General features: G+C 37.3%; 1 protein-coding gene across 1 annotated transcript in view; it reads left to right on the forward strand.

The window, feature by feature from the left end:
- C1H8orf34 (chromosome 1 C8orf34 homolog) overlaps positions 1-10,787 on the forward strand; it is a 191,223-nt gene extending 180,436 nt beyond the window's left edge. The window contains exon 14 of the mRNA XM_053958307.1: positions 10,709-10,787. Coding sequence (XP_053814282.1) covers positions 10,709-10,722 — 14 coding nt within the window. The 3' untranslated portion in view covers positions 10,723-10,787. The remainder of the gene's footprint in view (positions 1-10,708) is intronic.
- The last annotated feature ends 2,478 nt before the right edge of the window (positions 10,788-13,265 follow it).

A 13,265-nucleotide genomic window follows, 5' to 3' on the forward strand; every position in this document is an offset into this window, starting at 1 on the left:
AAGTTGGCCTTCTGCCGCTGAAAACAGAGACATGCTCCTAATGTGTTGACTCAAAGCTCATAACATTTCTGGCAAATGAAGCATGAAGCATATTGTCAGATAAGTAAAGACTGTTACATCCAGAAAACTACTTTACATGAACACTAAGATTCCAAGTCAAGCACTGAGAAGTTAATAATTGCTGGGGTTAAACTGCCTAAGTAATATTAATTCAACCTACTTGTACATGTTATGATGTTCTTTAATTACATGATAATTGCAATACCTATTAAGTGCACAGAACATATTGAGGGCAAGATTCAGCTGCCAGTCCAGCTCTGTCTGGAAACTTTCCATCCAGTCATTTGCTGTTCTTCCATTTGGCCAGATGCTGGGACCTTGCAGGGTTGCCTCGATGACATCCTTCTGGGAGGAGGTGGTGGGAGGCACACGTCTCTCCTTGCAGCTGGGCTCAGAGCCAGAAGTCATGGTGCCAACATAACCTGCAAAAAGAAATCCCAAGGGCAGGAGTTAGTCCTACATCTACGGAGCTTTGTTCACCTGATTTATTGCATGAGTTTGCTTGTGGGAACACTTGATATGTTTTTACAGAAGCTGAAAGGTGTCAGTGAAAAAAACGGAGGCTTTCAAGAAGAGAAAGGACAAGACTAGTACTACAAGAAACTGAAAAATACACCAACATTGAATTGGCCCTTATCTCTGTTTCTGTCACAGAATTCTTCATGCAAAGATGATCAAATACTTTTAATTAACTTTCTCACAGCTGCCTACTGTCAATCCCAGCACTAGCTGTAAGAAATGAAAGAGAACTTCTTCAGGAAAATAATCCTTATTTGTTAAGCATTGTGATAGTACTAACAATAGGACTGAATTCAAAGATGGGGAATAAATACTTGTAGTGTATTTAATACATTAATCTGAGAAAAAGTATAGAACTGCGAGCCATGAACTGCGAGTATAGAACTGCGAGCTGCTGTCTGTTTGATAATCCTACAAAGGAGGCTGTGCAAGAAATGGGCAATTAGACTTCCAGAATGATCATGTATAAAGAGTAGATTTGTCACAATGTTAATTCTGACTATTGTCACTTTTGTGAGGGATTGTTTGTTTTAGTGTGTTCCATTATGCATGGTTGTCTTTAACATGGGAAGCTAAGGGAAGGAGCAGGGAAAGGAATGACTTCACAACTGCAGGGCCAACAAGACTGGAAACTTCAGAACTCAGCAAAGACCCCAGTCCACGCTTGCAGTGGTTGGCTATTACCTAGTGTTAAGCCACACATTTTAGCAGTGGTTTTCACAGCAGTGTTTCATTGCACTACAGAGGGACCCAGGACTTCTGCTTTTCTTCCCAGATTTCTAAAGGGAACAATTTCACCACTTGTCTATAGACATGCTTATTTCTGCTTCTCAGCCCTCTCCTGCTCCCTTCTGCTTACGTCCAGACCCTCAGCTTCTGACCTCTCTCAACACATGCCTTTTGTTTCCTTGTCTCTCTTTCCCCTTGGATCAGATTCTTTCCTTTACTGCCAGGACACTAATGTGAATGGCATGCCTGATGGATAGAAACTGGTTTTCTGTCTTAGTTCTGGACTACTGGCATGACAAAACTGCTCCATCCCTTGCAGCATCTCTCCCAGGGAAACATGCATATTTCCAGTATTCTTAGCCACAAGCATTTAAAATATCAGGACATAGACCACGACAGATCATGAAACTGCTTTCACAGTCACAGGACTTTGTTAAAAAAAAAACCAACTCCCAAACTTCTGTTGTTCTTTTTATTAGACTTCTTGGGTTTTATTTATTCTCAATTATTTTTTAAGATTTTACCATGTAGTTACACTGCATTTTCAGGCTTTTCATTATAAGAGTGAGTTCTGGAAACCTTCTCTTAAAAATATTGACAACTAAAATTTTCTTAAGCTCAGCAGGACTTCAGAAGTTGTCATTTTAAAAATGTAAAGTGGTGCAGAATATGGGCTAGAACCAGAAGCATTGTTAGATCTGCCCCTTGTCCATGTATGAGGATAAGGCATGCTCAAGGCCCAGAGAATCCCTGGAAAATTTAGCTGCCAGGCTTCAGCTGACTGTCTGGAGCATGTAGCAATGTGCTTTCCAGAGCTGGCTCCATCAACATTTTAATTGACATAGATTTTTGTGGCAAGAAACCTCCTGAGCAGATTCATGCCTCTGCTCTAAGCAGCAAGGATAACAGACTTCTTTCATGAGGCAGCTGGAGGGATTTTTAAAATGGACAATACCATTTTAACCTTAATACTCTTCCTGGAAATGGGTGAAGCATTTAAGATGACACTCTCTAGAAGAATTCAGCCTGAAGTGAGCAAACAGTATTACATACTTCAGGGAGAACAATTGAAATATGGCAAACTTCTGAAACACTCAAAATAAAAGTCATTGTGGGAAAAAAATTAGGCAACAAGGCATTGTTACCATTCACGTTTAACATGAGGTGAACTTGGGAATTCTAATTAATTTATTCCATATTCACTTTAAAGTTTGTTTTAACGCTTAGCTATGTATTGATACTATGAGACTATGTTTATATACTTCAGTTATATTGCTTGATTTAAGCACCTAATTTTAATTATATGTCTAAAAGGATCTGTTCTTTCGTATTAATGGATGTTACTTTAAAGTCCCATTTTTAAATATAATTTCAGGACATTATCCCACTCTAAAATTCTGGATTATACAAAGATATCCTTCTGATAACGGTACTACTCAAAATCTCTTTTTGATATATAATAATTGGAAATAAAGACACTTGGTATTAAGAATAGCAATTCTTTTTGCTTTTTGTCAGTTGTGGCTCCAAATTATGCCCTGTCACTTTGGAAAATCTCCTTTACTTAGTGGGAGTTGACAGCTTCAAGAATGGAGAAAAAGGGGCAAAATATATTTGATAAGCTTCAAAATTGCACTTCTTGACTGCTTTCTACTTATTTGTATACAGATCTGAATTCAAATGGTAATTAAATTTCTTCATACTTTGTGAAGGTTCATTTACAATCCAATGTTTGAAACTTTTCGAATCTTTGAAATGATGATGGGCCAAGCACTACTCTATCCCACTGGACTAAATCCAAAATAATTTTGTGAAGAAAATGAACATTTGAACAAAAGGACCTGGAATTCAGACTTACCCCAGTGAACTCACTTCCAGATTCATGTTAAGGAAAGGCTGACAGTTCAGTAAAGTATCTAGCTGTGAATGCAATTTAATGAATAAAACCATGGTTGAAATTAGGCAGTAGGAGGACTTAACAGATGACTGTTGTGGTACTTGTGTCACACTTGTATTATATTCCAAACATGACTTTTTCTGCTTCCTCTCTGAATCTGTCCCAGATATATAGAATACTTAAACCTTTGTATCCTCTAAACCTACAGTTAGAGCTCTCATAAACGGTGAAGAATTACATCAGTCTTCCACACACAACTCTTACAGCTGTTGAATGCCTACAGTATGCTGCACACAAGTTTTAAAAGTGTGTATGTGTGACACTATGTCTGCTTGGTAGTGGAAAGAGAGAGAGAGATGCTGAAATACCCAATTCTACTATTAAATAATGACTTGCTTATGAGACTCACTGACCTATTAAATGCAAACATCTGGTCTAGGTGTTCAGGATCCAAATGAATTACCCACCAAAGACTAACCAGGCATATCAGACCTCAACTCACTCCCAACAACCAAATCACCCAATATTTCACTTGTGGAAAAAGTAAGTGTTTTGTTAAAGTGGGGCTAGTCAAATAAAGTCTTTTTCCAGTACTGACAATAAGACTTTATGATTTGTGTTACTGTATTCATCAGCTATGTTCTGTTGCTATTCCGCTAAAATTACCAAAAGCTTCAGATTTCTCGTGACTTTCCTCAATCACACTCTGATCCCATCCTGTCTGATAATTTATAGACAGGTCTTGTTGGAACTGGGAAAGAACAAAAGTCAGAACTATGAAGAAGGGTTTGTTTATCACTTGAATTTAAGATACCCTTTTGTGTGAGTCAGTATTAAACAAGAACTTATGCATGGTGTTGAAGCAGTTGTGATAAATGGTAATGCCTAAGACTTTACTGATACTAATCTGAGACCTGATTACTTGCAATTGTTCTGTTTTTATTACCTTAATGGGCATTTGCCAGACTTGGTTCACCACTTACATGGCTAGTTGTGGCCATGTCACAGAAGCTTCAATATTGCTCTGTGACAGAACAGCTCAAATCTCTGTGCTTGCTGACAGCTGAAGAGGAAGAATGATCAGTATGCCTCTCTTTGTTCTTGCCTTGTCTGATATCTATTCTCAACACATTGTTTTGTTGCTGCTCTATGGATCACTGAGAGACAATTAGCCTTGCTTTTGGGAAGGCAAAAATCAGACCACTGGCTCCGTGTTGCAAAGAACAAAGAAGAAAGTGTGTGTCACTGCTGGGTGTTTGGCATTTGATGAAATGATGTTTTCTCAGAAGCCTGCATAGAGCTTGCCTCCATGGCAGGGCAAAAGCTGTGCCTGTGTGAAAACCAGGTGGCTGCAATTCCTGTCTAGCCATGCTTAGGTCTCAATTATCCAGTAAGGCATTTGTGTCTCCTGTGGTCCTGAGTCCTTTAACGCAGGGGGAGAGACTGGATTATTCAAGTTGGAGAATATGAACTGGCTGCAGCAGTCATAGCAAAACTCCTGCCTCCAGCAGGTGAGCTGAATGGCTTTTTCTAACAGGAGCAGCAGTTGGCTCTTGGCACTACCTGCAGAATAACATCTGCTAGGAGGCTGGCAGAGAGCAGTGGGAAGAGTTGGCTCTGTGGATTATAAACCTTGGATGCCTTCTTACCCAAATTTTGTCACTTTCTCCTGCTAGTGAGCCAAGTGTTGCTTAAAAAGAAAGGAGTACGTTCTCTCACATAAAAATGATCACTGGAAGGAAACTCTTAACCCTGATGTTAACACAGTTAAGCTTCCTTTGTCCTGGTGAAGGAATGCAGAGCTGTGTGTGAGGATGTGAGGATGGGGAATAGAGAACAGGTGGAAATATACTTTAGCAAATGCATGACATCTGCCTTCTTACATGTTGTCAAAGTGAGAGGTGCTTTGCTAATGACTGTACATAATTTTCTTTCCTTGTCCACCCCCACCCATCTTCCTCCTGACCTCCATAACTTATTCTACTCCTTAATTTTCATCTTCTGGCAATACTTCGTAAAGATGGTCTACATGCTCACTAGTCTATAGGGGGAGAAACTTGCAGAGAACTGGATGCAAAAGAACAATATTTAAGAAAAAAGTCATTGTCTGTTAGTAATGCCATACTAACTACTTGCATCTTCTCTTTATATGTTTTATCCATTTTATTTTATCTATTTATTTTAGATTGTTGGCATGCTGGAGCAAGGAATTGCATTTTATTTTGGCTTTTTAAAACTACGCTGAAATTGCAAATAAAAGAGTTTACATCAATCAGGAGACATGAAAATGATTTCAAAGAGGGATGTCACTGTACTTTTTGGGGACCTCAAGTAAATTTTCTGTTACTAAACCAGTCAAATCTAGGCTGTAATGCAAAATTAGCATTTCATTATGTACTTTTCAAGAAAAGTTATGCATGAAGGTGGAGCCATAGTTATGAAAGCTTTAAACTCCTTACAGTGAATTGACATCAACGGCAGTGCAAAAACGACTGTATTTACAGACAGGAAATCTTCTCAGATAAACACATTGATAGCTGTTTAACATTTCCTGTTGATGCTGTTCCTGTTTTCCAGTTACTCTTCAAACAGGTTAATTTAAAAATGCTAATAGGCAGATTAACATTGTGCCACAAAATGCTATACAAGGTCTCCAAAGATAAATATGTAACGCTAAGCTAGTTTAGTAACTTAATTTAATAACTGATATTTAAATATACTTATGGACAATGCAATAAACCTAAACAATTCACATACTAGAGCTGTTTATCCTCTGTGAATCTGTTTTCAATAGCTGACTTGTTTAACCAACATAAACAACTCCCTTATTAAATCATGTATAATTTTGGAACTTGGGTTAAAACATTCCCACAATATTTGGTGCAGATGTTATAAAGTTGTAAAAATCTGCAGAATACCCTGTTTTAAAGCTGGTTATTTTAGGATTAGGAACAAGATGAGTAAACTGAATGAATGTCAAACACACTATAAATTATGAAAACATTAAGCAGCTGCTTTTTACCTTATTTGCCTTTGTGGTGAGGGTAACAAGTACTGGGACAACTGGGAAGCTACTTAATCACACATCACCTGACAGAATTTTGAAATATTGTGGATTAAGGTCCAACACTGATGCATACAAAGTCATTCTACAAAATTGTTGAATCCTATAGGTACCACCATTTGTTAGATATCATCAGTATTTCTTGTGTGATTGAGTTTCTTCAGTGTTCACATGCCCAGAGATACCTCCAGTCGCTGCATCTGTTTCTTCCCTTTGTTGAGTGAAACTCAGGAACCAGAAGGACTGGAAGCTTCTTCAACCAATTTTTCTCACCCTGCACTACCCTCCCAGCTCCCTTTCCTTCTCACGGTTTTGCTGTGTGGCAAAGGGAAAGTCGTCCCCAAATATTCAGAAGGAATTTTTACTGTTCCCCTCAAGTATGGTCAACCAGCCTCACAGCTGTGAGGGCAGAAGCAACTCTTTGTTAATTTCAACCTGACTGATTCTTGCTTACCTGAGATACCAGGTCTAACACTTTGGGCCACATTCACACTCTGAGCAAACCTGAATAAGAGAGGATGAAGGGCCATGCTCTTAATGCCACCAAGTGAGGTTTGAGGATTGTGATGTGATAATAAATTGAATAGAGCAGCCTCACATTTTGTATTGTGTTCCTGTAGCTGGGCACAGTGGAGGGGGTCATGAAATTTGTCACTGATGCAGCGACACGTCCTTGAACTGTAGTGTAGCTTCAATTATGTTTGGAATATGATAATTTGTAAAATTCCCTCTGAAAATATTGACTGAGGGAACAGTGAAAAATTGTTTATGAGCTGTGCATGTCAAGGAGCACAAACTCAGGCGCTGCCTGTGAGATACTATTTGGGGCATTTCTGTGACCAACCCAAAATTTCTTTACGAGCTGCCAATGGGAAATACAGTGTCATAGACTATGTACCAAGGGAGAAATTTAAGGAGTTTCAGTTGAAGTGGTAGCCTGGTCAGTGTCCTTGATGAATGAAAAAAAATGCAAGGTACTGCGAAAACATCTCAAAATAAATGCTGATTTTGGTTTTCAGTTTAAACACTTCAGTATTTTGATAAATCATTAAGAAAACACAAAACCTAAATCAGAATGTGTCCTTTTTCCCCCATGACCAGGAACAGGTGTATTACATGTGGATTAAGTAAAAAGAAGAAATCCCATGAAAAAAGAAAAAAACTCATGTGAGCAATTCACTTTATCAACTCTAAGTTAAAGAAAGGCTATATTTTAACATCAATTTTCCCGTAATTTTGTGCCATGCATGCCATACAGTAACAGATTAATTATGTTTGTGAAAATCTGGTGTCTGTGGGACAGCCTGTCAGTCTATGTAAACTGATGGTAAGGGCACAAATGTACAAGGGTGCTGCGTCTGAGTTTGCAAGCTGGAGCACTCCTGCTACTCTCCACCCAGTGTTGGATGTCTCTTTGATGACTGAAATAGCTGAAGGTACCAGAATGTTTCAGTCAAAGACGAATTTTGGTAATTCTTGCCTTTGGCAGCCACTAGTCCTGTCTATATGTTACACAAGTATCTTCAAAGATCCCCCAGATAAATGAGTGGGAATAGCTGCTCATGGTTAAGCAACAACCATACTTTCTGTCTTCTCATCTGCCAGCCTTTGCCCAGTCTCTCCTAAATCCCTCTCCCCTAGCACACATTCCTAAATTTTCCCTTCAGTCAGACACACACTTAAAACAAGTTTCTTCCTCTTTCCTGCCTACGCTATCAAGTGTGTGTGAGGACTCCTGAGAAGTATTTAATAGATGTGGTCATATTTACTCCTGCCAGCTGTACTGAAAATTATGAAATACCACCACCACCACCACCACTGTTCCCTCAATTCTTTTTCTTCAGAGAAACTTGCTGACAATTGCTTGAAGGGTGGCTATTTCCCATTGTGGTCCATGACAGTAAAGCCAAATGGCCCCAGGGAGAAGGATGACCTAGTAACTGGTGAGGAGATGGAGACAAGAGAAACCCATTAAGAACAAAGAGACAGAAATACCACTTGAAAAATCAGAGCCCACTGAGGTCAGCTGGGAAAGCATAAGAGGAGATGGCAGCCATGTTGAAAGGCATCTTCAACAAGGCTTTGTTGAACTTTTCTACTGACCAGCTTTGTCACGGAGCTTGTTTGTTGATGAAAATTAACACAAAAATATCAAAATCACTGAATTTTATAGATTTTTTTCAAAACCTAGCAAATCTATAGGGGGGTTAGAACCTTTTTTTTAAACAAATGTGGCACTCTGATAAGTCCCTGTCTGTAAGTGAAATTACGCAGGGGTGTCCAAATTACTTTAAAAGAGATTCTTGCAAATAGTGTGCACTGTTCATCGAAATATAAAAAGAGTGTTTTATTCCATGTAATGGATTTATCTCAAATAAAACAAAAAAACCAAACCAAACCAAAATGAAAGACTGCAACCTGAGACATTGAGAGACAGTGAATAAATTAATTTGTGGGTAGAAAAAAAAATGCAAAGACATGGACATATTCTTTATGTTATAACTTTAAAGAATTGGTCAGAAAATAAAAATCAACTACTTCATTTGTTGAAGAGTTTTTTTTTGCTTTTATAGTGGAAGTGATTTATTTATAGGCCTGCCACTAACTGCTGCTAGAACCTAATGTTCCTTCTCAAAATTAATACCTATAAATAACCGACATTAGGGAGAATAAAATCCAGGGTCCTGTATACATTGTATTTGTACATCTTCTTTACTTATTTTCTTTGTGTTTTGACCTATATAATTTTCCTCTAGATGGCTACACAAATTTAACTTTTGCAAATTAAAACTTGAGGTGACATTTATTTCTGTTAAACAAATATGTAGCTTTGAGAATGTAACTAAGTATGTTGTGAATTATAACTGCAGTGCACTGAGTCACATACTCGCTTGACAGAAATAAATGTTAGCTAGAATCAAATTGTAAACTCAAAGTGTACTGTCTTAAAAATAGGTAATTAAAAGCCTAGATAATTTCTTTGAGATGTATTGAACCAGGATAAAAGGAAGTGCATCTTTTATGTAATTGTATTAGCTTTCACATACTTATTTGCAATTTTCACAGGGGCAAAAAATCAGGAATACTGTTAAAAGCATCTGCTAAGCAGATACTTGTAAAAGACTATGAATCATTTCTGTGTACAGTACACAGCTTTAAAGGAAGATTTTTGATGCATTAAATGTTGATCCTTGTAATCCTAGTTATCCTTCCTTGTCTCAGCTGTTTATTTCTAGTTACAAGGTCATTCAGCTCTTTCTGTATCTCATGTTGAATTTGACATTAGAACCATGAAACATTAATTTTCCTTTCTTTTAGCTGCACAATTTATTTTAAAAAATCCTTAAAATATGTAGATACAAATTATTTTGAGCTTTAAGAAAAATCCTAGTGATTTTGGAAAAAAAAAATCTTTATAATTTTTCTGCCTGAAATCTTCCTTCCCGTGATATGGATTATGACCTGGCTTTCAGGACCATCCTTATTTAATCATGTTGCTTTAAGTCCAATATTGAGATAAAATTGGAGCTTTTCCCAATTATTTCACTGAGACATAATCTCTTCCTTGTTGCAATAATTTTTTTGCCCTGAAAATCTAACTTTCTCCTGTAATAATTTCAAAGTAAATGTTTAGTATTAAGTTAGATGATCAAACTGATCAGTCTGTGGTCTTAACCAAGAAATGAGCAAAGACAGCAAATACAGCAGTAACATTTTTTGTTTGTTCCTGGAAAAAAAAAAAAAAGTTTTGCCAATATTGCAGGAAGTACATTTTTTCTCTATTATTTTTAGCTCCAGAAATTTAAACTGCAATCCTCAAAGCTACATGTACTCTACATCTGCATGATGAAATTACCTTAACTGGGACCAATCACTTCTTTTTCTAAACAGCTACCTAAGTGTGTTTGCAAGATTGGAGTCTTAGAATATTTTCATTTTAAACAATATGATATCAGCAATCTGTAATGGTGACTTGATGCTGTCATTCACTTAGAGAAATGGAATCTAAATTGTTTCAGTCAGGACTAATCTTTGTCTTGAATGAAAACAATGGGTTTGGCTTTTTGTTGTTCAGAGTGTTGTTTTAGAAGGGCGCTCGGTCGCTTTTTGAGAGGGATTATATGTCATATTGCCTATGATAGCAGTGGATTCAGTTTGATGACTTTGAAGACCCCCTTCAATCTTGTGCTTATATATTAACCCAGTCATTATTATTGATGCTGTTTTGATGGATTTTTTTTTATGTCCAAAATTTTAGTTGGTGTATTGTCCTGCAAAGCAGCACACGCGTTACACTTTATCGGCTGACAAGAACTCTACAAAAGTAACCTGCTAGAAGAGACATTCAGTGGTTAACAAATTTACTGGTATATTCTTGCTATGACAAATAGGGAACACAACTGTATCCACTGCTTTTCTCTCTTTTTATTTTTTTCTAGGTTATCCTCTTTAAAAAGTGTACCCTGTAGGTGTTCATGTTAGCTGGTATTTCCTTTCAGTGTCTCCAGTAAGTTATCCTTTCATTGTGGGTAAGTAAGAGTTTGCAAAACTTTGCACCCTTATTCTTAAATTAAATACTGACAAGGAATGGAAGTGTAAAGCATGCTAATAAGCAAGACCTCCCTGTGGGAACCTGTGATAGAAGACTGTTTCACATTGAGAGGCAGACAGTGCTGTTGACACAGGCTGTCAAAAAGGCTTCATGTCTTTGAAAGAAAATCTTAATCTTCTTTATTCATGTGTGAACAGGTCCAGGCCTTCATCCCGTAGCTCATATGCATTGACTGTTTAAACTGTGGGTTGCTAGGCTTTGGGTAGGGTTTGTTTGCTTGTGTCTACATTGTACGAATGGATGAGGACTGAAAATTAAAATCTGTCTGACACAGAGCACTGCTTTTCTGTCTCTGTTTGAAGAGACATGGCAACCCAGGGTGAAATGAAAAGGAATTTTATTGAGCGCAAAAACTGCTCAGTGTTTAAATGTTGGACGCAGGAACTGAATGGTCAATTTGGGAGGCTTGTAGGTTGTTTATAGACATTGGGATGGCTGTCAATCACAGTACAATGGTGAAATTTGTGTTGGAAAAAAAGTGCTTTTTAGTGGCTGAACTCCTGTTTCCTGTTAAAATGCTCACATCAACAAACAAAAAGAGGTTTTGTCTGAAGTTTACAAGCAAGAAAATTTCAGAATAACAGAGATGCTGCTACTGTTGTGGCATCTTTTGATCATTGCGGCACTGAGTATTTAACATTTAAAACCAAATTTTACAGAGAAAGATCCTATTGCTCTGTGGATCAGATTCTGATCTACTTCTGTGGCTTATAAATCAGGAATAAAATTCAGGAATATGTCAATTAAATGAATGGCATTATGCTATTGAAAAGCAGTATGACTGTGGATGCTGAGACTTTGTGTATATCTATGCTGTTAAAAACTTTATTTAGATATGTTTTACACGTTCTTTATATGTTTATAAATCAATAACAAGGAGAATCAGAAGATAAATAGCACCTATAAAAAAGTAATCTCTTCCAGCACTTGTTAGTAACAAGTACAGGAAAAAGCCTTATTTCAGAAGCAACTTTCCCCTTTCCATTTATTGTTAAAGCTAACTGGAAGCATTTTGCTACTTCATTTTACAGAAACTTGTATTATCTCAGCTATAAAATTTCATGCTGAAACTTGGCCAAATGTCAAACTTGCCACTATAGGCTTTGGAATAATTAAAAAAAAAAAAAAAAAAAAAAAAAAAAAAGGAACTGACAGAAATAGAAATAAGCCTGTTTTAACAGAATCAAATTTAAAATGTTAGTGCTGTTGGCTTTTTCTGGTTTTATAACATGAAAAAGCATGTTTTACAGAACACTGGCTGAGAACTCAGCCCTCAAAATCTGATATAGAATGTGGTTTCTGGGCCCCTGTGGGATTCGTAGGAGGAAAGAAAAAGAAGATTGTTTCTCCCATTGTAATTCTTTCACCTCCCAGCATTTCAGCCCCCAGCCTCAGTGGTAGTGGAAGCAGGGAGGCTCAAAATGGCCAAGGCAGAGCAGAGCTACCATACAAGTGAAAGTTCGCATTAAATTCTTACTCACCTTGTGAGCATTCAGCCCCTATATTTTCCATAATCACTGGGAGTTCATAGAGCATTGGAATCCCATGCAGTTTTCTGGTTCTGAACTACAGGGCTCTTCCCTTGTGTTGACCTTCATATTTTCTCTAACTTCCTCAATGTATGTATATACTGTGTTTACAGTACTTTTCATGTCTTTCTGAGCAGGTTTTTCATTGGCATATGCAGTAATAAGCTACTTGCCATTTTGTAGACATGTGTGTATAGTTAATCCTGAAATAGCTACCACCTTCAAATGTCTTCATTACTTGTTTGATCCTTCTCCTTAAATATACAGCCTTAAAGCCTGTGATGTAGATAGTTACTGAAATATTCATCATGAGAAGCTCTCCTCTGTAATTTTTAAATGAGAGAGTACCTCTGAGGACAGTCTCAAAACTAAATTTCCTATCGCTTTGCAGATTTCTGAAATTTGTTGTCTATTTACCTTTGCAAATCTTTGCCTAATTCCTTCAGTAGCTTCAGTTACAGAGCTCACACAAACCACCAAAATTTAATCATATCACTGCTTTCCAAACTGGAATTTCTGTTTTTTGAGATGCATCTTTCTTTCAATTTAAATTTACCATAGTAAAGCATGTACAGCCCTAATTCATTGTTTAATAATTGGCTATTTACTGCAACTCTCTCTCTTTTCAGGTTTTGTTGTCTTGACAACAAGCCCTAAGATAAACTGATGTGGGTAACTGAACAGAAAAACAGAAACTAGAGTTTACATTTGGAGAGAGAGTGAATTTTTTAATCCCTGTGTTATATACGGGAACTATACAGGCACTCAGCCTGCTCAATGGAAATTCACAGAGGGATGTCTCACCTGGAAGTTCATTTTCTCTTCTCAAGTATCCCACATTGCTTGTTGCAAAAG

This window comes from Vidua chalybeata, chromosome 1 (assembly GCF_026979565.1).
Source record: "Vidua chalybeata isolate OUT-0048 chromosome 1, bVidCha1 merged haplotype, whole genome shotgun sequence".
Classification (NCBI taxonomy): domain Eukaryota; kingdom Metazoa; phylum Chordata; class Aves; order Passeriformes; family Viduidae; genus Vidua; species Vidua chalybeata.